Genomic DNA, 25,095 nt, shown 5'->3' with positions numbered 1-25,095 from the left:
ATGTTTAAGGCAGTCTTGAAAAGTTTCCTAGGCTGGCCCTGAACTCACTAACTTAGTCAGGCACTTAATTTCCCAACCCTCTAACCCCGCACATATTCACATTAGCCTCCCAAGTAGCTGGGGCTTCTGGTCATACTACTTGGCCCAGCTTAAAAAAAAAAAAAAAAAAAAAGACTTATTTAAGAGCTGGTACTGTTCTTACCTTCTAGCCTATCAGCCAATTGTAATACCCTCCCCACAGAAACACATACATCCATAATTAAAAATAAATCTTTAAAAAAGGAGGGAAATATTTCTTAATAGTAACTACTCCTAACATATTCAGATATTTAATTAAAAACTTTTGGCATCAAATATTTATCTACTTATTTATTCATTACTTGAGACAGGGTGTTTTATGTAGCCCTGGCTGTCCTGGAAATCTCTATGTAGACCAGGATGGCTTTGAAGAACTCATTTCTTCTTACTCCTTAGCTTCCCATTCAAAATACCTGATAGGTCTTGTGACTTCCCAGACACTCTTGCACGCTTTGCTCGATGACCAAAGTTTTCTGTAGTTGAAGTTGAGGCACCCTTCAGAACCAGAAAAAAAATTATCAATCAAGTATTTCTATGTATATAATTACCTCTCAAAATTGTGTCCCCTCCCCCACAATTCTTTCATTACAAAAACAATTATAACTAACTAACTGACCTCCATACTGTTCTTTGTAGGACACGCTGTTCTTTTTGGCAAAAGAGTTTTTCTACGAAGTTGGTATGGACTATTTTGTGCACCAGGACCTGATTCTTCTGCAACCATATCTGCAGGAACATCATCTGTAAGAGATAAAAGAAAAATGATATTCAACTTTCTAAAAAAATTTCAAATTTGGCAAGAGATAGGAGCAAACAGAATTTTTGTATGGAATTCCAGCCATTTGAATGACTGACTACCTGACAGATGTTAGAAGTCTTATAAAGCTTGGAAGACATGCTGGGCAGTGGTGGTGCATGCCTTTAATGACAGCACTTGGGAGGCAAATTTCTGAGAGTTCAAAGTCAGCCTGGTCTACAGACTGAGTTTCAGGACAGGCTCCAGAGCTACACAGAGAAACCCTGTCTCAAAAAAACAAAACAAAACAAAACAAAAAGCTTGGAAGACATTAGAAAAGGGAAGAGATACCTAGTTAAGGAGAGAAGAGGATGGAACAGGGGGGTGAGGGGAGCAGACTGACAAGGAGCACCACTGCAGAGCAGAGCAGAGCAGAGGAGGTGTCACTTCCCGTCAGTACTGTGTACTAGATACCAGTGGGTAGAAAGGTGCACCGAGGTCTGGTCCTAGAGATCCAAAGTGTGAAGAAATCTGCCTCAGGGAGGGGAAGGCAGAGGCTGAGGGAGACCGGAAGGAAGGGAAGAATCATGCAGCGGAGGTGATGGCAGAGACGGGCGTACAAGTAACAACAGAGTGATACAACGGTCAAATAAGTACACAGGATAATGAAAGCCATATTTCTGTTAAAGAAAACAGCTGTAAATATAAAACACAAAGCATGGATAAGCCCTTTGATGTTGAAACTGGAATTAAAGGTATAAAGTGTGCACTCATGATTTTCAACCACAGAATATAGAAATACAGATGTAAATATTTAGATATGCATGGAAAATGTGCTTATCATCCTTAGCTCTCTCCACATCTAAGAATGCAAAGCTTCCCAAAGTAATGAGCATGACTAATAGTTGGATCTTGCTTCTGAATAACATTTTTTATAAAAGTAAATTTTCATACTCATTGGAAAAAAATGGTAGATCCCAGGGCTGGGGCAGGAAAAGTACAAAATAAGCAGAGAATAGCTTGTGGCAGAAACTACTCAAAAAGTGATGAGGTCATATAAAATGAAGTAGAAGTGAACTTGAAAAGGCAAAATTATGCTGAAGCATCAAAAGAAACCAAAGCAAATGTATAATCCATAAATTAACAATGATATAAACATGCTGAAAAATATAACAAGTACGGTACTTAAAAGTTATCTACCCAGAGATTATGAAGTGAAACAGTATAAATGTCAACTGTGTTAAGAGCTCAAAGTTAACATTATTAATAAGACAAACAATTGAAACTGAAAACCCGATAGCATAATAGAATTTCTATGATATCCCTGATAAAGATGCATAAGGAGAATTATGAAGAATCAAACAAGCCCAAATTTGTTCTATGAAATAAAATGGTTTCTGTCAAAACACAACAGCAAAGTTGTTCTGTAGGACTCAAAGAGACAGGGCAACTAAGAGCAACATGTGCTTCTTGAGGGAAGAATGCTACTTCCCTCCCACATCACCAATTAGTGAGACTTGGAAACCTAGAGACTAGAAAGTAGGATGTGTTTAACTTCATGGTTCTTTAGAACAAAGTCTTATTTGTAGGACACATATACTCACAAAGTAAGATGTAAAAAGGTGATTTAACCTTTAAAGGACTGAATACTCTTTATAGCTAATTCTCTAAGTTCGGATTTAAAAAAAAAAAATCTTACAAATTTTACAAACGAGCCAAAAGAGGAAAGACAGAAAAAGACTGCAATACGTTACAAAGGGACAATTTGCTCACAAACCAATACATGATCAACAGATTGTAGTGGTAAATAAGATGTGGACAGACAGTTCTAAATTAAGGAAATACAAATAAAAACAGTGAGATAAATAAATAAATAAATGTGTATAATTACACACACACACACACACACACACACACACACACACACACACACACTGGTTTTTTTGAGACAGGGCTTCTCTGTGTAGTCCAGGCTGGCCTTGAACTCAGAGATCCACCTGCTTTGCCACCTTCCAGCTGATTTTATGTACCACATTATCAAAGGTACAAAAGACAGTTTACGTTTTAGAACCATCAAAGACAAGAGGAAAGACTCTTCATTGCTTTCAGAAGGCATTGTGGCAAGCTCTTCTGACAGCTGCTTTTGCAGCTGTTGTCACACACACGGCAAAGCAGTAGATGTATAAAGACATTTGTCACAGTAGCTGTCCTACAAGACAGCAGCCAAAATGTTCACTGTCAGATAGCTCACAATGGATTACTGTGAAGCTGTTACAACATATGAAGCAATTCTATAGATACAGTGTGATGAAGCACTACCTCCAATATACAGGGTGGCATACAAATTAGGGCTGCTAGCACTCAGGTAGCAGAGGCAGTTGGATCTCTGTGAATTCAAGGCCAGCCTGGTATAAACAATGAGTTCCACGACAACCAGGGATACAGTCAGGCCTGACAAAATACCCAAAACAAAACAACAAACAATCAGGGCTGAAGAAGGTACAGTGCCCATTATGTACAAGGCCCAAACTACTAGACTAAGACGAAACAATTGAAGAATACAACCAAACAAAAACTCTGTACATATATCTACACATGGAACTTGTTTGTGGTTCAGGGACACACACACACACTCTACGGGACAGGGAGTTAGCTTGAAGAGGCTCTTATTGGCTAAAGAAAAGAAATGACTTGAGAGATGGGTCAGTGGTTAAGAGCACTCGTTGCTCTTCCAGATGACCCAGGTTCAATTTCTAGCACCTACACTGGTAGGTGTTCACTACTCCAGTTCCAGGTGATCTGGCACCTTCTGGCCTTTTCAGGCACTAGGCATGCATGTGGCGTAAGACATACATACAGACAAAATACTCAAACTCATAAAGTAAAAATTTTTTTTCCTGGCTTAAACTGAACTATCAGATGGCTAATAGACAAGAAATGTCTCCCCTATAGACACACACTCCAGAAGAAAATAATAAAACTACAGAATCACTGCTTTGCAATTTCCTAATGAATTAATAAATTCAGCAATTGAAAAATCAATCATCCTTAGTATAACTAAAAGAGAAACCAGACTTTCTATTCCCTCAAGAAAAAAGCCCAAGGCATAGCAGCAAAATGAGCGGGGAGTTTAGCTGTTGATATTTCATTTAAACATTGTTTTTAGCTGGGTATTGGGCACATGCTCATTACCTCAGCATGCAGGAGGCTAAGGCTGGAGGACCAACAGTTTGAGGCTTCTCTGGGATATATAACAAAATGTATTCTTTTTGTTGTTTTTGCTTAAGTTTTTTTCGAGACAGGGTTTCTCTGTATAGCCCTGGCTCTCCTGGAACTCACAGGCCTCTGCCTCCTGAGTGCTGGAAGGCGTACACCACCACTGCCCAGCACAGAAAGTGTTCTTTTAACTCCATTTTAATATGGTTCAATTCCAGTATCTGTCCTTTATTGTGAGTTGGGTTAGTATGGTTATCTACTAGCTTCAGAAAGAAATAGGCTAAAATCTCCCACCATGTCTCTAGGTAATCTATTTAACCTATAAGCCTTTATTCTATATACTTCAAAATGTTAAGTGGCTACAGATAAAGATTATTAATTCCTGGAAAATTACTCAATGTATCATTATGTAATAGCTCTTTTTATTCTTTTCATAAAGTATCCTAAGTATCATCTTCAGCAGTACCACCACCCTTTCTGAGACAGGGTTGTGTTATATAGCCATATATCCTTGGAATTAGTGATGTAGACCTGGTTGGCCTCAAACTTGGAATGACCATCCCACCTGCTCTTCCCTGCAGTTTAAAGCCATACACTACCAACCTTGATTTTTGAAAGTTGATTTGACTTACTTTTTCACGTTTGTTTGTTAAAATTTCATGCTTTATCCACCCCCCCCCCTTGTTTTCCTTTGTTGGTTTTTCGAGACAGGATTTTTCTATAGCTTTGGAGCCTGTTCTGAAACTAGTTCTTGTAGATCAGGCTGGCCTCGAACTCACAGAAATCTGTCTGCTTCTGCCTCCTGTGCTGGGATTAAAGGCGTTCATCACCACTGCCCAGATGCTTTATTCCCTTCTTTAATCTAATAGAATATTCATTTTTAGTTTAACTTTCAGAGCTATCCCTTCTACCACGAGTTCCTAGGACTGAACTCAAATTAGGCTTGTGCACCAAGTCCTTTACCATCTTGCCCCTAATTACTTCATAAACGTTTTATACTATCTTTAAGATTTCTCTATCATTGAATTTGTTTGTGTCTGACCAGTGGGTCTTTTTTCTAGTCACTACAAACAATGAGGAATGTTGTCAATGTTTTCTATTTCTAAGTCTCTGCAAGCTGTTTTAAAAAGTTATAATGTCACACTTTAAAAACATTTGTTTTGAACATCTTTAATCATTTTTTAAATATGTAAAGCATCTTTTATAAAGATTTACTTATTTATTATGTATACAATGTTCTGTCTGCTTGTACTTCTGCACATAAGAGGGCACCAGATCTCATTACAGGTGGTTGTGAGCCACCATGTAGTTGCTGAGAATTGAACTCAGGACCTCTGCAAGAGCTGTCAGTGTTTTTAATCACTGAGCCATCCATCTGTCCAGCTCCCCCCAAAACATTTATTTTTTTTATGTGAATGAATGTTTTGCTTGTATAAATGTGTTTGTACTATATGCATGTCTGGTACCTGTGGAAGTCAGAGAAGGGCTCTGGATATCCTGGAACAGGAGATGGCTGTGAGCTTAGAATTGAACCCAGGTTCTCTTCGAGTGCAACAAGTATGATTAACCAGAGTCGTCCTCACAGGTCTTATATCATGCAGAGTCAGGACACACAAGCCCAGCGCTACTACAGCAGCACCATCTTCTTCCTACTCACTGCTTGGGCTCTCTCATTCCCAGCACCCACTCCCCTTCCTCCTTCCTCAGGGTTCAGCTAAAATTCTGTGATGTCACTCTGCTGTTTGGAGTATATGCATACATTAGACTGGTACTTCTATCAGCCTAGTTTAGCCATGCTCAGAATAATGTTATTAAGACTCAAAATACAGTAACAACTTTGTTATTCTACACAAACTCTCTCTACTTACACCCTCATCTTTTTATTGAAGTGATCACCCACCCATCTGCTCTGGAATTTTTTTCTCCTATCAGTAGAGCAAGCATTAAGACTTAAAAGAAGCAAAGGAGGACGTTTTCTAGTTGTCACTTGATGGAGGAAGGTCATTGGCTAATAAAGAAACTGGCTTGGCCCATTTTATTGGTTAGAACATAGGTGGGTGGAGTAAACAGAACAGAATGCTGGGAGGAAGAGGAAGTGAGCTCAGAGACTCTATAGCTCCTCTCAGAGGCACACGCGATGAAGCTCCGACCCAGGATGGACGTAGGCTAGAATCTTCCCGGTAAGCGCACCTTGTGGTGCTTTTTTTCATTATTAGAAATGGGCTAGTCCAGGTGTGAGAATTAGCCTAGAAGAGGCTATATAGAAATGGGCCAAGCAGTGTTTAAATGAATACAGTTTGTGTGTTGTTATTTCGGGCATAAGCTAGCAGGCGGCCGGGGTGCTGGGGACGCAGCCTCGCTGCTCTTATTACTACAGTCACTGTCTCTATGATTTGTCTTTGAGTATGTACCACATCTTCCTTACTGTAGTACTGTGACTATGGTGGTTTGAATAAGATGACCACCACAGACTCATACATATTTGACAGCTTACTCACTAGGGAGAGGGACTCTTTAACAGGATTAGAAGGATTAGGAGGTGTGGCCTTTGAGGTTTCAAAAACCCAAGCCAGGCTCAGTGTCTCTCTGCTTGAAGATCAGCATGTAGCTCTCCAGCATCACATCTGCCTGACCCCATGCTTCCCACTATGATGATAAAGGGCTAGAATTAAGCAAGCCCCCAATTATGCTTTCTTTCATAAGAGTTGCCGTGGAACCAAGTGTGGTGGTTCCAAGGAGGCAGATCATTGAGTTCAAGGCCAGTCTGGTCTACAGATTGAGTTCCAGGAGAGACAGGGCTACACAGAGAAACCCTGTCATGAAACAAAAAAGTTGCCTTAGTGATATTTTTCTTCCCAGCAATAGAACAGTAATAAAGACAGTTGCCTTAATTATTTTTACCTTACCTGTAACATTTTAACAAAATTATAATCTCTGAAGGCAAGGGACCTCTTTTATATCTTTTTTCACTGTTTCAGCTCAGTACCTATAGAGACTCAGTAAATGTTGGTTACTCTCAATAGAGAATTACTTAATTTCCACAACTAATGAGAACTATGATTTTTACTGAAGAATGAACAGATAGGAACTGATTTAACTTTTTTATCCTCCAAATTTACAATTTTTTACATTATATTTTGTTCCCAACTAAAATTATAGAGAAATATTCCCCAAGACAGACCTATCACACAAGAACAGATAAAATATGATATATTACATAAATAAGAAAAACTATATAAAGCTAATGGTCCACTGCAGCTACTAAATACCGTAATTCAATTAGGATTTGCTATATAACACCCCACTTAGATATACATATGTAATCTCAAGAATAGTAATAAAACTTAATATGCAATTTAACAGAAAGCTACACATACATATTATAGATATACACACATAACCAAAATTTATTTTTACATTTCCAGACTTTCCTTCAAATACTATATTTTTTTCTTGAATTTTCACAATGAATTGAAACCATTAGGAAAAGGCAGATCTTTAGAAAATAAATGGGTTTCTTAATTTAAAGGTAAATATTTAATAACTTCATAATTAAGTAGCAATGAAAATGTATTAGGATGCAAATAATAATCTGGTGTTTATCCAGTCTAAGGCTAGGTAGAACACCTTCATTTTCATACATATATATATTTGTGACCATATCAAAGGTTTGCAGAATAGTTTATAGAAATTAACATATAGAAGCTATCCCCTATACACAGACTATCTATATTCCACATTACTTACAGAGACACAGGGCAACCTGCAAACAGTCCAGTCTGTGCTGGTAACAACTGTGTGTTAGAAACAGCTCTGAGTCTTACAGTGCAAAGCACTGACTTGACAACTGTTTCTAACACAGCTAGGAAACACTACAGAATTTTTCCAACTAAAAATATCCATGAGTAAAGTGAAATCAAGAGAACACTTATTTTAAATATTCTTTAATTTAAATACTTTACTTAAAACAGAGGTATTTTAAGACAGAGAATCCAAAAGTATTTTAAATCTGCTTTTGAAAGTCTTGGCCTGGTGTACAATGTGACCAGACTCTGGTTATACTTATATTACGGCAATGTGACCAGACTCTGGTTATACTTATATTACAAATTTTCTAAATGTAACCATTTAATACAATGCTAAATAATATATATTTATTTATATAAACATGTAAACATGTTTGTTAAATTTTCACCATCACATAACTGTACGGATTAGCCAATTCCTTCTTCAAAAAAAAAAAAGATAAAAACACTTTGGCTATTCTCTAACAACTTTTAAAAGTCTAATCTTTGCTAATTATAAATATTAGAAACCCCAATGAGGATTCAATTCTACTGAAGAAATTCATACCTTTCTGTTCTAAACTGCATGGCTAACAAGTGTCTGCCGAGTGAGTGAGTCAATGAATGGCTGTGCCATGCATGGTGCTAGCTAACCCTGGAGAGAGTAGCCAGATCTACAGAGCGACAAGTAAGGTCTACAAGGGAAGCTGCTCCTGTCATCTGAAAATACACTGCAGCATGCATGCGGTCAGAAAGCACAGACTACCCGTCATCATTTTTATAGAGCACAACAGTGATACTTCACGTTTAATGTGCCATCCAATTCAAGAGAAAACTGCACTGTAAATGATAAGAGTATTTTTGCTCAATGGACTTGTGTTATTATTTTTGTTTAGGTCAAAATTATTGATAGTGTCTAGAAAGAAATCTCTGTTCCAGAACTGATTAAATTTCATAGCTTTAACTTGAAAAATCAAGCCTCTCAATTTTTACAGCTATTAATTCAAGTTTACATTTCCTTGGGAATATTTTAGCTTTCCTGTTACACATAACAAGCTGTTTCCTCGGGACATTTTTCTCAGGCTTTCAGGGAGAGGAGTGTAAAACAGCCCCTTCTCCCTGTAAAATGGAACATCATAAAATTTCTTGAATTTATTTTTATTTACTAGTGTGTGTCTATGTGAATGCAGGTATGAATGCACACCACGTGGGGGGGGGTCAGAAGAAAACTTTTGGGAATTGTTTCCCCCCTTCTACCGTGGGTTCCACAGACTAAGCTCAAACTATGAGGCTTTTTTCTATGGTAAGCACTTTAACCTGCCAAGCCATCTTGCAAGTCTAAAAATTCTTTCTTTCAAAAGGTGTTTTCTCTTTTCACGCTGTTCATTCAATTTTGCATCTTCATTAATACCTGTCAATCTTCATAAATATATTCCTATTCTATTGAACAAGAAAAAATTATTTTTAAAGTTAGTGACATTTCTCAGGTTGTTTTGAGACAATGTTTCATTATGTAGCCCAGGCTGGCCTGGAACTCACTATGTAGTCACCATGTCCAGCAACTTGCATAATATTAATCATTTCCAAGTTTAACCCAAGATTAACTAACACAGTAATTAAAAGCATGGCTAGACCTGTATAAGCTGATGTGACTAATATATCATCAGAATGACCATCGCTCTAAACTAACAATGACCCTCACTCACTCTTAGCACACAAGCTTAGGGGAAAAGGTTTATCATGTCTATCACTTATTTTCATATGAAACGCAAGATTTCTAAAAATGTCTTTTATTGGTTTATATTTACTGGAGAAAGAATAACTTAGACCAGCCAAGTACAAAGAGCAAAATGAGAACAAGGCTACTTTATTTTATTATTTGTAGGATTTATTAAGTGTATGTGTGAGTGTTTGGTGAGTGTGCTACCTACTGAGGTCAGAAAAGGGCGGTAGAGCTCCTGAAATTGGAGGTACAGGGGGTTATGAAGGATGTGGTTGCTAGGAACAGAATTCAGATCCTCTTCGTGAGCAACAAATGCTCTTAACCGCTGAGCCATCTGTCTGGCTCCTATTTTATTCTTACAATCACTACATATTTAACCTCAAGCTGGAGAGATACCTCATTGGTTAAGAGTACTTGCTGTCCTTGCAGTAGACCCAAAATTTGGTTCCCATCACCAACACTGCAGCTCACAAACATCTGTAACTCCAGTTCCTCCTTTTGTCCTCCTTAGGGACACAAGTGGAACACATAATTTTATCACCTCTGCTTTGTGAAATGTCACTTAAAACAACTACTTTATTTAGAAGACGGAAAGCAAATGGGGAAGAGGCATAATCAGTTTTTTTCACATATTATAGTTAACTATAGTACAATGTCTAGTAATGTTTCTACAAAAAAAAAAAAAACCAAAAAACAAAAACCAATATTACCTAGTCATGGTAGCACAAGGCCCCAATCTTCAACCTCAGAGGGCCAAGGCAGGAGGATGATCAGTCTGTGGCCAACTGGGGTTTTATTGCTATCCAAATGCAAATTGTTTGTACTAAATATCACTAAGTACACCTGTTACCTAGTAGTATTTTAGAGGTCTGTAGAAAAAGACAAAGTAGTGGAACACACGCCTTTTAAGAATCATTTTCTAAAGAGGTAGCTCCTTAGGTATTTTCATTTAGTAAAAGAATATCAATATTAACTGGAGACAGTACAGGACAACGTAAAGATAAAAGAGTTCTAGAAAGACTGGCCTTTATTTAGAATTCACTATTAGCCCCATTCTGTTCAGAAAGTTTCTGTGCATGTATACACACACACACACACACACACACACACACACACACACAGAGGATATATGGTTATGGTTTCTCTGCTCTTATTTAAATTATTTTTTTAAGATTTATTTATTTATTATGTATACAACATTCCTTCCAAGTATGTTTGTATGCCAGAAGAGGGCACCAGATCTTATTATTGATGGCTGTGAGCCACCATGTGGTTGCTGGGAATTGAACTCAGGACCTCGGGGAGGACAGTCAGTGCTCTTAACCGCTGAGCCATCTCCCCAGCCCTTAAATTATTTTTTAGAAAAATTTCAACAGTATCTCTCACTGACCTGAACTACAGATACATGATGCTGGGCCTACTTGATTTATATGGATCCTGAAGATCTGAACTTAGGCCTTCATGATTACACCGTAAAGTATTTTAACCAACTGAGAAATCTCCCTGGCCTCAGTTTCTCATTTTTAAATTTCAATTCCTTTACTGATTCTCAGTTCATCTACAAAATGGAGATAAGTAAGTAGGCCAGTGAGACAGGCTCAGTAAGTGAACACACTTACTGTACAAGGCTGACAACCTGAATTTAATGCCCAGAACCCATGACAGAAGAACTCCTGAAATGGCCTGACTGTTTGCATACACTTGCTTACTCACATGCATTACACACCACACAAATAGTAACCTTAAATTTAAAATAAATGGGTATGTGTCATGGTTGTCCACCTTAGTATTTACTGTGATGACTGATAATAGTTCCTGGTAAAGATATTATCTCAATATCAGCTATCATCATAACTGTGATGGGACACTGAAAGTTACAAAATGTATACAAAAATTATTTCAAATCCCAGGTAAAAGTTTTTAAAATATTACCTATCTAGTATTTAACTACTTTTTTTTTTTTTTTTTTTTTGGTTTTTCGAGACAGGGTTTCTCTGTGGCTTTGGAGCCTGTCCTGGAACTAGCTCTGTAGACCAGGATGGTCTCGAACTCACAGAGATCCGCCTGCCTCTGCCTCCCGAGTGCTGGGATTAAAGGTGTGCACCACCATCTCCAGGCCCTATGTAGTATTTAGAAAAGCAAAAATAATGATTACAAAATACATCTCATGATAGGTCTCAAAGAGCAAAACTTACAGAGTTAAATTCATAAATGCCAAGGGCTGACTACAGGTTAAAAACAAACCCTGTCTCTATTAACTCCAGTAGTCATTTTGTAAGGCTGTAAAGCAGCCAACAATGTAAGGCATCTGGTAAAGCTGTAAAAAGGTCAACAATGTTGCCAGTTAGTGTGATTATTTTTTTCCTGATTATAAAAGTATAAATACAACAAAGGACAACTGTCATAGTGAATGTCAAAATAATAGCCTTCATTGTAGGTCGCAAAGGAAGTAATGACTCTTCATTAAACCTTCAAACACAAGGGGAGGTAGAATAAAAAAAATATTCCAGACATGCAGATCTATTTCAGCCAAACTAAAGAGTAAATACAGAAATAAGATGACAGAATCCAGCAAATAATGTAGCCGCCTTACAGAAGGAAGAGGAAAGAAGCTCCAAGAGAAACAGTAGACACTCAATCTTTTGAAAAAGAATCAAACAATGTTTTTTTTTTTCCAGAGTAACAGATAAAATGATAAAAGCAACACATGGTATTTAAAAAGTTCATTGGGTGTTGAAGCAATGGCTCAGACATTCAAAGCACGGGCTACTTTTCCAAAGTACCTGGGTTCAATTATTAGTACCCACATAGTAACTCATAAATGTTTGTAACTTTGGTCCCACGGGATCTCACAGTTCTACTGGCCTCTAAGGGCATCAGGCATGTAAGTGGTGCAAAAACATACATGCAGGCAAAACCACACTCCATCAACACAACTAGGAAGAATCCCTTTTTAGTGGCCCAGGGATAGGGTAATACTATACACTGGAGAAGAAATTTTACTTCTGGTACATATTTAGCATTACAGAAGTATTACATTATCATTTTTCATAATAAGGTGAACACACGTATATATCAACTTCTACACTCAACACACACACAAATTACTGGAAAACTTAAAACAGTTGCACACATTACCAATATAGACATCCTTTTTTAAAAGATGTGTTTATTTTTTAATGTACAATGGAGTTCCACCTGCATGTATTTACATGTGAGGGTAACAGATCCCCGGGAACTAGTTACAGACAGTTGTGAACTGCCATGTGGATGCTGGGAATTGAACCCAGGTATTTGGAAGGGTAGTTGGAACTCTTAACCTCTGAAGTCATTTCTCCAGTTCCCAATATAGACATTCTTTTTTGGGGGGGAGGTTTTTGAGAGAGGGTTTCTCAGTAGCTATGAAGCCAGTCTTGGAACTCGCTCTTTTAGACCAGGTTGGTCTCCAACTCAGAGAGATCTGCCTGCCTCTCTCTGCCTCCCAAGTTCTGGGATTAAAGGTGTGTGCCGCCACCACCGCCAGGCAATATAGACATTCTTTACCTTCATCATACATGTTATGGTTTCTATTGCTGCAATGAAACACCACAACCAAAAAACAAGTTGGAAAGGGCTTATCTGGCTTACACTTTCAGATCATAGTCCATCACTGGAGGAAGTGAGGTCAAGAACTCAAGCAGGGTTGGAACTTGGAAGCAGGAGCAGATGTAAAGGGCATGGAGGGTGCTGCTTACTGGCTTACTTCCCATGGCTTGCTTAGCCTGCTTTCTTAGAGAACCCAGAACTCCTGGCCCAGGGATGGCATCACCCACCATGGACTGGGCCTTCTCCAACTGACCACTAATTGAGAAAACACCTTGCAGCTGGATCTCTTGGGGGCGTTTCCTCAACTGAAGCTCCTTCCTCTCTAATGACTCAAGCTCATGTCAAGTTGACACACAAACCGGCCAGTACAGATACAGAACTTATCTAGGACAGTATTTCAATAAAAAGCAAGAATGGAAAATGTCATCATTATACTAAAGAACGGATCTATAGCTATCAACCGAAAGGTTTAAGGGAATTAAGTTGATCATCACAGCAGAACTCAACAGACAACATCTAAAAGTAACACAGAAATGACTGGATGAGCTCTGAATGGCCATATGATCTACTTTACTAAAAAACTACCATTTGGCGCCATCTCTCTTTATGCATTTGGAGCCATCTCTCTTTATGCATAAGTCTTTCAATTAGGACAACAAAGTTCCAAGTTTTATATCTAATAATACATGCAGATTTACTTTCTAGAGATTACGAAAACAGGGATCCAGAAAAACTGCACAGTAGTTAAGGGTGTGTACTGCTGTTAAAGAGTTCATTCCTAGCCTTCACATCTAGTTACTCAAAACCTCTATATTTCTAGTTGTAGGAGGATCAGATTCCACTAGCCTTTGAAGGCACCTATACTCACATATGTAGATACAAAGACATCTCTGTTGAGAAAGAAAAGACATACCTAGAATAATCTTTAATATTCCCATATATACAAATTGCTACACTAGACACAGTACTAGATCGTGTAAGACAATCAAAAGACTATGAATATAAGATGCTGTATTTGTAGTAGAAATGATTTCTATAAAAGAAGCTATATACAGGCATATGCTATCACAGAAGAGAGGGAAGGACGATCAGGAGTTAAGGCTAATCTCAGTTACACTGTTGGAGTTGGAAGCTAGCTTGAGGTCAATAAAAACCCTGTTTCAAAGGTCTGGAGACTCAGCTAAGAGAAGAGTCCTTGTTACTCTTTCAGACTACCTGGGTTCAATTCCCAGAGCTCACAGGGTGGTTCACAACCATCTGTAACTCCAGTTCCAGGGGATCCCTTCTGATCTCTGTGGGTATCAAGCATGCACTTAGTGCCTATACATACTTGTAACCAAAGCAGCACACACATAAAACAAAAAAAAAAAAAAATCAATTTTAAAAATATTAAGTAAAAAAGAAAACCCTGTTTTGGGGTTTGGGGAAAGATGTTAAGAAGTAAATGTAAGGGGCTGGAGAGATGGCTCAGAGGTTAAGAGCATTGCCTGCTCTACCAAAGGTCCTGAGTTCAATTCCCAGCAACCACATGGTGGCTCACAACCATCTGTAATGGGGTCTGGTGCCCTCTTCTGGCCAGCAGGCATACAGAATATTGTATAAATAATAAATAAATAAATAAATATTTTTTAAAAAAAGAAGTAAATGTAAGTCAGGCAGTGTGGCATCTCTGAATTCAAGGTCAGCCTGGTTCCGGGACAGCTAGGGCTACACAGAGAAACCGTGTCTTGGAAAACCAAGGGAAAAAAAAATCTTATTAAAAACAAAAAACTACAACAACAACAAAAAAAAAAACAGCAACTACATCTTGTAAATGTAGTTTAGAATTATGGAATGAGTGTTCATCTGAATGGACAGCCGTGGAACTTTGCAGGTAAGAAACAAACCTATACAAGATGAAAAACTAGGTGTTCAGAGACAAGAAGAGTCATAAAAACATGAATGGTAAGGAGCCTTGTCACTGAGACTCCATAAGCAAAGTCTTCAGGAACTTAAAAGGCACTGGTTGAACATGCAAAACCAGCAGAGACAGGAGTACAAAAATATTTCTATAGTCATGCCAGATGTGATATAAAAATTTAGACAGGTAAAGCATGCTTTAAATTCAATTTTATGCTTACATGGGCAAAAATAAGAAAGAACATATGTTTTAACCTCCTACTTACAAGTTTTACCAAAGTAAATAGAGTATCACATTAAGAAACGGCAGATGGCGCCAAAATATCATTAAAAATACTGCTTTTGGGTTACTATAAATGAATTCATAATTAACTGAAACCAAAGTCAGGAGGTGGGACCCAGGACCCATCATGGTAAAACTGAAGAATCTAGATCAGAATAATAAAACACTGAAGTTTTCATGTGGTACCGTTTTAAGAGGCCTCATTAGACACCCTCCCTGTCTCCTAAGTGTTGGGATTCGCCTTTCCTTATTTGTCTGTCAAATTCTCCATCTGTCCGCCAACAGTACAGAATATCTTTTTTTTTCTAATAAACCAACAAAACAAAACATCTATATCTATTTTTTAAGTAAATGTACACTTAATGGGAGACTGTGTTTTTCTCCCAAATAGTAAAGTACATAGGGTATAAAATTATGTTAAGCTGCATAGAAGTCTCTATTACGTCTCTTTTTTTTAGTGTTATGGAATTTTTGAGTACTGTATTTCAAATAATTACAAAATTTTCTGGGGTGGCCAGAGAGCTAAGCCAGCTAAAGGCACTTGTTGTGCAAGCCTGACCAACTCAGATCTCAATTTGACCCCTGAGACCCACATGAAGGTGGAGAACTGACCTCCACAAGCACAGGCACCCGTGCGTGCATTTGTGCATACACACACATACAAAGAAACTTAGAAACTCTCACCACTGTTCCAACTGGTTAGCTCTTGCCAAAAATCACAACCAGGCCATTAAAAATTGAATATTTCATACTGATGGCTAGTAAATGTAAATGGCAAGAATATAAGATTTCAATCTTTATCCTTAATTAAACATTTTACCCTGGAATCTAACCAACACAATTAACAAACTTTAGCCTTGGGGTCCTCAGTAGATAAACAATGAATGGCCTGGAGATGTGAGTTTATTTTGATAGCTGGGATCCATGTAAAAGGGGCACCAAAGAAGCAGCTTCAGAGAGCTGTCCTTGGACTTCCACTTGTAAAATGGTACATGCCTCTCACCCCACTCCCACAATAGTCACCTGCAGACTCTGTAAAAATAGTTGACTAGCCACTAGAACTGATTTCACAAAGCCGTCTCCCACGGCAGATATACATCTATTTCAGGGTAGGTAAGCCCAAGCCAATCTTATGCATTTCTTTATTTTTTGGAAGGGAAGAGGGGGTTGTAAGACAGCAACACTCTTTTCTGCTAGCAGAATCAAAAACAGGTGACTGCTCATCTACAGTAGGCAATTATCCAGTTCTTTGAGAAAAACCAACAGCATGCTAGTTGACAAACTGACAAGAGCAAAGATACAACTGTGGAAAATCAGAAATAAGACTCACTGTGTTTAATTATTTATGTTTCACACACTGAGTTTAATTTAATTTACATCCAAAACACCTTGAATTTTGAAGGAGTTCTACCATTCATGATACAAAACAAGGAGTAAAAACATGAAGTCCGTGTTATTAAAGGGATTAAGCAAGGTGGAGTAATGTCATCTATGGGGCAAAGAATAACAATTCAAGTCCAACTCTCAAAACACGCACAATATATAAATCTTCCTTTGAATCCCCTTCAGCTTCAATTATCATAGTATTACTATGATAATTGTACATAGTACAATATATTACTGCTAATTAATAACTATAACAAATCTAAAACAATTAGTCCAAAGACTCAACAGTTCCAAATACAAGGATTTGTGCTTCATTCAAGTCTGTTTCAATCTAGAAAATAGAATCTAAACCAAGCTCTTGTTAAATTAGCTCAAGCCGGGCGCGCACGCCTTTAATCTCAGCACTTGGGAGGCAGAGGCAGACGGATCTCTGTGAGTTCGAGACTAGCCTGGTCTACAAGAGCTAGTTCCAGGACAGCTCCAAAACCACAGAGAAACCCCGTCTCGAAAAACCAAAAAAATAAAATAAAATAAATTAGCTCAATAAGAAGTGGACCTGTCAAGGAACTATAAAAAAGATAATTGATGCCCAGGCCAGCAAAGGCATGCTTGCAATCTCAGTAATTTCAGTATGGAGAGGCTGAGGCAGGAGAATGGCAAGTTCAAGGCATGCCCGGACCACACAGTGAAACTCCATCTTGAAAACAAAGTAAGGCTGGGTGGCAGTGGTCTATATCTTTAATCCCAGCAGAGGCAGGTGGAGTTCAAGGCTAGCCTGGTCTACAGAATGAGTCCCAGGATGGCCAGAGCTGTTACACAGAGAAACCCTGGGCGGGGGTTCTTACCAAAAAATGGTATATTTGCTGGAACCTTAAATTTACCTCAATTAAAAACTTAGCAATTTGATCATATTTCCAAAGGCATGTGAATATAACCTCACTCATCTTTGATTTGTAATACCAAACTAACTGTAAACAGAATCCATCCTAAACCAATATTTCTATTCATTAAATTATAAGTTAGTTGTAAGTCAGGTTAGGTGACATATTCCTGTAATCCCAGAACCTGAGGCAGAGGCAGGTGAATCACTGCAAGTTTGAGGCTTGCCTGTTATATGCCAGGGCCAATATAGTGAGATCCAGTTTGAAAAACAAACAAACAAAAAACTAGCTGTGTTATTTGTAAATAGGGGCTTCTGTCAAGAATGAGATGTCCATAGAGGTTGGGAAGACAACTACTTTATTCAGTAGGTCAGCAGCAGACAGATGAATGAGGTATATTATCATATACGTTGGGGGGGATGGACATTAAAATCAAAACTCTCATTTTATTTTTGATTCTAAGATTCTGGTGGGAATCCTCACATTCTTGCATTAAGCTATGTGGAACCAGAGCACACTTTTTGCCTTTTTTTTTTTTTAGTGTTTTTTAAAGATTTGTTTATTTTATGTATACCAGTGCTCTATCTACATGCACACCTTTATAGCAGAAGCGGGCATCAGATCTCACTACAGATGGTTGTGAGCCACCATGTGGTTGCTGGGAATTGAACTCAGGACCTCTGGAAGTGTAGCCAATGCTCCTAACCTCTGAGCCATCTCTCCAGCCCCAACTTTCTGCCTTTTGTTCGGGGGTTTTTCTCCTTTTCTTTTCAAGTAAAGTAACATCTGATGAGACATCTAAGTGAGTAAAAAACACCCGGGTAACTGAACATATTTATAACTCAATTTTGCTAAACTATAAATGAACACAGGAATGCAATTCTCACCACAGTACCTATCAATAAGGACTTTTTTGATTGTATCATCAAAATGTTTGTATCATGATTGTATCAGTGTAGAAAAACTGCTAAGGTTCTACCTGTGGCAGACCTCAAATCGTGGTTAATAACCTCTAGAACAGTGGTTCTCAACCTGTGTGTTGCAACACACAGGGGTGGGCTGACTTTTTCACAGGGGTCACCTAAAACAACCGGAAAATGGAGATATTTACACATTATGATTCGTAAGAATGGCAAAAATACATCTACTGACTTGGCTACCAGACTGTGTTTTGGCCAAGAGAATACACCAAGTGTTCTGTATGACTTCTAGGATACGTTCTAAAGAAAAAAATGCCTTTCCTCAGTTTCTTGTTAGACAGAAAGCTGGAGCATGAATATATATCTGCAACATAAAAGTAATTCATATATTTAAGAGAATGAAGTGGAAAAAGAGAAACCTAGGTCCCTTATGTCATGATGAGCCCTCATGCCAACTGTACATGCTAACTTACTTCAAATGCTTCATCTGAGAGAAGAAGTCTCTTACCTTCCCACTTCCATATATGTGGTACATGCACGTGTGTGCAGGCACACATGCCTGCCTGTGTGTGTGCAGAGGTCAGAGAGCCAATGGTTGGGTCTCTATCTATTTTTCTCCTTCTTATCTGTATGTTTGTGGTATGTGCATATGGAGGAGGTATCTGTGGAAGCCAGAAGAGAGCGCTGGAGTTACAGGCAGCTGTGAGCTGTGATACAGATGCTGACAGAGCCATCAAGTGTTCTTAGCTGCTGAGCTATGGTCACAGCTCTATTCATTTTATATTTTGAGATAGATCTCTCACTGAATCTGTGATGTGGGAGTGTCATATATCAATCTGTTGATTTCATTGGTTAAGTTATAATAAACCAACTGCTTGGCCTTAGCTTAGAACATAGATGGGAGGAGTAAACAGAATAGAATTCTGGGCGGAAGAGGAAGTGAGGTCAGACTCTGCTCTGCTTCCGGAGAGACCCGACAGCTCTGCTGGAGCAGAGACACCAAGATGGACGGAGGCTAGACTCTTCCCGGTAAGCGCATCTTGGGGTGCTTACACACATCATTAGAAATGGGCTAGTCCAGGTGCGAGAATTAGCCTGTAAGGGCTAGAGTTCATAGGCCAAGCAGTTCTTTAAATGAATACAGTTTGTGTGTTGTTATTTGGGGCATGAGCTAGCCAAGCGGCCGGGGTGTTGGGGACGCAGCCCCGCTGCTCCTATTTCAACAAATCTGGAGGTCATCAACTGTGGCTAGCCAGCAAGTCTCTGAGATCTTCCTGACTCTAACTCCCCAAACACAGGGATCTTAAGACACGTGCTGCCATAGAGACTGGGGATCAGCACACAGGTACTCATGCTTCTTACACAGTAATCTCCCAAGTCTCCTCTTTAATCTTTCTAAAAACTGCCAGTGGTGGCTCACGTCTTTAATCCCAGCACTCGGGAGGCAGAGGAAGGCAGAGATCTCTGTGAATTCAAGGCTAGCCTGGTCTACAAGAGCTAGTTCCAGGATAGGCCCCAAAACTACAGAAAAACCCTGTTTTGAAAAAACCAAAAAGATTTAGAAAGATGGGCCAGTGGTTAAGAAAACTTGCTGCTCTTGCAAACACCCAAGCTCAGTTCCCAGCACCCATGGGGCAAGGTAAGTTGACCTCCAGGGGATCTGACACCCTCACTCTTTGGCCTCTGAGGATGGTACACATCCATATATGCAAGCACACACTCCTTAACACTGCTAATGGCAGTGCTATCATAAGAGTGCTATTTTGTCTTCAGTGACACACTAACAAAACCTTTGCTTTTTGTCACTCTTCCAGTATATGTGAGTATATACTCTTCCAGCCTAGAGATCTTAGTTCCAAAGGAAGAAAGGCTTCTATCAGGAGATAAAACAATTCCACTAAATTGGAAGTTACCACTGTTACCTGGCCATTTCAAATACCCATGCGTATCTGAATCAAAAAGTAGTGGAGTTTTTAAGCTGCCTAAGTATTTTATCTGAACCACTGAGAGAAAATTGGTCGGTTACTCCTCACTCACAAGGGGAAAAGGAAGACCAGGTACAGCATGTAGGAGATTCCCCAGGTTATATCATATTATCATTGTTCATGTAATGAAAATCAACAGAAAACTACAACCCAATTAATCAAGATTACAAATAGCCCAAATCCTTCAGGAATCAGAATTACAGCTGAGCTGTTAATGCAAAGATAATACAGAACAGATAGCAAAAGGACACTGCTATGAACCATCTAAGTAGTTATAGAAACAAAGAAGTACTTCTTCCCCTTTGTGTGTAGATATTTAACATATATGATCCTTTGGGGAGGGGAGGAATCAGACTGAACTCAAGGCATGCATGATAAGCACACTATTACCAAGCTACAGTTCATTCTCTGTTTTTGTTAGTTTGTTTTGAGATAAGGTCTTCTATGCAGTTTTGGCTGTCCTGGAACTAGGATGGCCTGGATCTCAGAGATCCAGCTGCCTCTGTCTCCCTAGTGCTCAAATTAAATATGTGTACCATCCTGCCTGCATGTCTTGACTCTTTAAAAAAAAAAAAAAGAAAAATCACACTATTTACTTATGTGAGGGTTATCTTTAAGGAGATTATGGCTGGGTGTGGTGGCACATACCTTTGGTCCCAGCACTTAGGAGGCAGAGGCAGGTAGATTTCGTGAGTTCCAGGACAGTGACAGATTATGCAAGGCTTAAGAAAATAAATTTGGGTGCCAATGTATCAATTTGGAGAGCATCTTGTGGTAAGAAGAAAACTGAAACCAGCAAACTCTGGAGTAAGTAAATAAATAGCTCTCCATCAGTGCTGAGTGGGACTAAGGATTTGAATAAAACAAAAGATCCAGACTTCATTCCATCAACTTTTATGGGTCTCAAACATGGTAGACTATATGCAGATTTTAAATGCCACAGGCCACAAAACTACACGAGCCAGTTCCTTATTAATAAATACATGTATCAATACACACATATTTGATAATAAGAACAAAAACATGGAAGCAAGTATTAAATCATTTCTTAAGCTGAACACCGAATCACAAGATTATAAAACAGTGTTACTATAAATGTGTTAGTGGAGAAGTTAGGTTACTACTTATTTTTCTCATTACCATGACCAAAAAAAAAAAAATCTAACATGAAAAACTTATGGGGAAAAATTTGTTTTGGCTTTTGACTTCAAAGGGTGTATACAGTCCATAATGGTAGGGAAAACTATGGTGAAATATCTGTGACAGATGCTTGCTCACATATGTCTTTGATAAAAGCTAGATGGAAACTGGGGCTGGCCATACCTTCAGACAGCCGAGTCCCACTTCCAAAAAGCTCCTTAGTATTCCAAAATAATACCATGGGCTAAGAATTGAGCCACAGTAAGTACATTTTCCTGTAGGAGAAATTTCAGATTAAAAGCATTACTCTTGCACTTGGGAGGCAGAGGCAGGCAGATCTCTGTGAGTTCGAGACCAGCCTGGTCTACAAGAGCTAGTGCCAGGACAGGCTCCAAAGCCACAGAGAAACCCTGTCTCGAAGAAGAAGAATAAAAAAAAAAAAAAAAAAAGCATTACTCTTCATTTAAAGTATGCCATGTTAACACGTATGTTTTTGCTATAGTTTCAAAAACATTTTCTGTTTTTAGATTTCTATTTTTCTATTTGTGTATATATATGTTACAGCATGTGTGTGAAGGCCAAAGGACAATCTGCAAGAGTCACTTCTCTCTTTCTACCATGTGGGACGTAGGGATCTAACTTGTTGATGAGCTTGGTGACAGGTGCCACTACTTACTGAGTCATCTTGCTCAGCCTTTTTTATGCTACAGCTATTGTATTAACAGCTGTAACCCACTCTGTTTTTTTTGTTTGTTTGTTTGTTTTTAATTAAGGGAGGATGTTGTAGGGTGCTACAGACTGACCCAGGGCTGTGCGTGTGGTAAGCGAACATTCTAATACTGAGCTACAGCCATGGCTCTCACTTTGTTTCTGGACGGCTCAGCCTACCTCCTTTAATGCCACGATATTGACATGCCATCTTTAAAGGCAAATCTAGAAACCTAGTGTTTAACCTAGCATTTTCACCTTTTCATGTGCACACCTCCCACTTAAGTCATCATCCTCATAGGTTTGAAGACCCTTCCTTATCTTTATTTTATTTTAGGAAGACCTTTCCTACCTTAATAGTAGAAGCAGGTGTATGCCTGACCACACATGACACGGGGAGGGAATTTGATGCCCATCTGGTTTTATGCGAGTTTTAACTCTCAGTCCTCTAGGTCTTACTCCAAGTACGTTACCACCGCCTGGCCTAGAACTCTTAACTACACACTGCTAGTCCATTAGTTTTAACTGACAGTATTTCCACTACCTTGTTACAACTATCCTTTTTCACTTCCTACTGCCCCTTTCCTGCTGTCCCTTATACTTTACACCTCAGCATGTCATTTACTATGTCTTTGCAAATGGTCCTCCTCAGAGAAAATAAAGGGAAAGTACAAAATGACCTTTATTTTTTTCCCCTTTATCTCAACTCCTACCCAAACTGGCCTCAAATGCAGTCTAGCTGCCTCAGTCTCCTGATGACTGGGACTATAGGCATATGGCACCATGCTTGGCTGGAAGAAATGTAGCAAGAATTTCAACATCAGCAGTCTCTGGCACCAAGTAGAGTTTACACACAAACATCATACAAAGCAGAAGAGCACTCTCATGACATCTTTTCTCTTCAGAGATGGCTGAGATTTATTTTGCAAATATTTCTGAATAATGAACTAGGCAGATGACTTTTTTAATCCTTAGAGACATAGTGAGAGCAAAGGCTTTGGTGGTACAAGCTTCCATTCCAGAATTTAATTCCAGATTTCTCTGAGTTCAAGTCCTGTTTAAATAGTGAGACTCTGTCTCCAAAAATAAAATAAAATAGAACATTATTCATCAGAAAAATCTTGTCCACTGATGAGTTCTCTTGAGAAAATTCATATAGGATATGAAAATATTAAGAACCATAAGCTGGACATGGTGGCATATGTCTTAAATCCCAGCACTCTGGAGACAAAGACAAGGCTGATTTCTGAGTTTGAGGTCAGCCTTTTAAAGGTTGAATAGTCCATGGTGTATACACCATTTCCATCACAACCAGCAGAACAAGAACATGTCACCCAGCCTTTATGTTTCTGCCTAAGTAAACTAGAACACTGTAACTTTAATTTCTCTGTGAATGAGGCTGGCAACTTCTTATTAAAAACAACTTAATTTCCTAAGAACTACCTATGTGAATTATCACCCACTGTCTGGAAATACGCTGTATATAACTATGATATGATTTATTTAGGTCTTATTTATTTTATTGGTTTTTTCAAAGCAGGGTTTCTCTGTGCAGCCCTGTCTATCCTAGAACTAGCTCTGTAGACCAAGCTGGCCTGGAACTCACACAGATCTGTCTGCCTCTGCCTTTTAAGTGCTGGGATTAAAGATGTGCACTATCATTACCCATCCCATTCACTTTTAATTGTAAATTTTAGAATGTACATAAATATTTGCTATAAATTCAACAATACCCATTCTGCTTTTAATGGATATAACTAATTGAGGTACCTGGGTCAAATGCAACCATACACCAATTGTACACATTAGACAAGCAATCCACAACTGAGTTAAATAAAGTCCACCCAATGGCTGTTTTCTTTTTCTTTCTTTCTTTCCTTCCTTCCTTTTTTTTTTTTTTTTTTTTTTAAATTTGGAGACACTGCCTTGCTATGCACCCAGGCTGGCCTGGACCTCAGAGTAGTCCTCCTGTCAGAGCCTCTTACTACATCACGCTGCTCAGTCCTACCTGGCATTGTATGAGTAGCTGGTTTCACTCAGCATAACTTCTTCAAGTTTTATTTATTTGTGGTGTGTCCCATGCTTCTTAAATGTAGGAGAACCAACTATTTCACAACACAAAACACATTTTCCTTAACCATTCAGACAGGAATTTATTTGACTTTGGTTCTGTTCTTTTGAAATAAGATTCTTACCTACCCTGGCCTTACATTTTCTCAATCCTCCTGCCTTTGCCTCTGCCTCCCAAGTGCTGGGGTTTTTTAAATTTATTATTGTGTGCACATACAAATGATAAGGTGGGGAGCATGTGTAGGAGTGGACAACTGTGGAATCTGTTTTCTCTTTCACCTCATCTGGGATCTGGGAATCCAATTCAGGTCACAAGGTTTATATAACAAGCACCTTTACATGTTGATCCATACCACCAGCCACCATCTGCAAAAGTGGTTTTTTTTTAATGTAGTAAGCATATCAACTACTTTATTACTTTATTTTATGTGTATGAGTTTTGCCAGTATGCATATTTGACCACCAGATGTATGCACTGCCCGCCCACACCCCTGGGTCAGGAGTTACATTTGGTTGTCAGGGGCTGGGAATTGAAGTCAGGTCCTTCTTAAGAGTAGTCACTGCTTTTTTTTTTTTAATTTTTTAAAATTTACTTTATGTTCATATTTGTCACTTTATTAGTCCTTATCTGAGCTGGTTTGCTGTTGGTCCTGGCAGAGCACCATAATCTTGTGCAGACGGAAGAGGCACTCCATCACCA

The 25,095-nt window shown here is 38.7% G+C and overlaps 1 protein-coding gene across 3 annotated transcripts in view; it reads right to left on the bottom strand.

The window, feature by feature from the left end:
• Positions 1-25,095, bottom strand: part of Fbxo11 (F-box protein 11) — a 77,047-nt gene that overhangs the window by 25,262 nt on the left and 26,690 nt on the right. For all 3 annotated transcript variants that reach the window (XM_050145972.1, XM_050145973.1, XM_050145974.1), the window contains exons 2-3: positions 695-819; positions 492-573 (exon numbers count right to left, since the gene is read on the bottom strand). In XM_050145972.1, coding sequence (XP_050001929.1) covers positions 492-573; positions 695-819 — 207 coding nt within the window. The remainder of the gene's footprint in view (positions 1-491; positions 574-694; positions 820-25,095) is intronic.

The sequence above is a fragment of the Alexandromys fortis genome, unplaced genomic scaffold (assembly GCF_014885135.2).
Source record: "Alexandromys fortis isolate MF-2015 unplaced genomic scaffold, M_Fortis_MF-2015_v1.1 scaffold_42, whole genome shotgun sequence".
NCBI classification, from domain to species: domain Eukaryota; kingdom Metazoa; phylum Chordata; class Mammalia; order Rodentia; family Cricetidae; genus Alexandromys; species Alexandromys fortis.
This window is presented reverse-complemented; position numbering and strand designations above follow the sequence as displayed.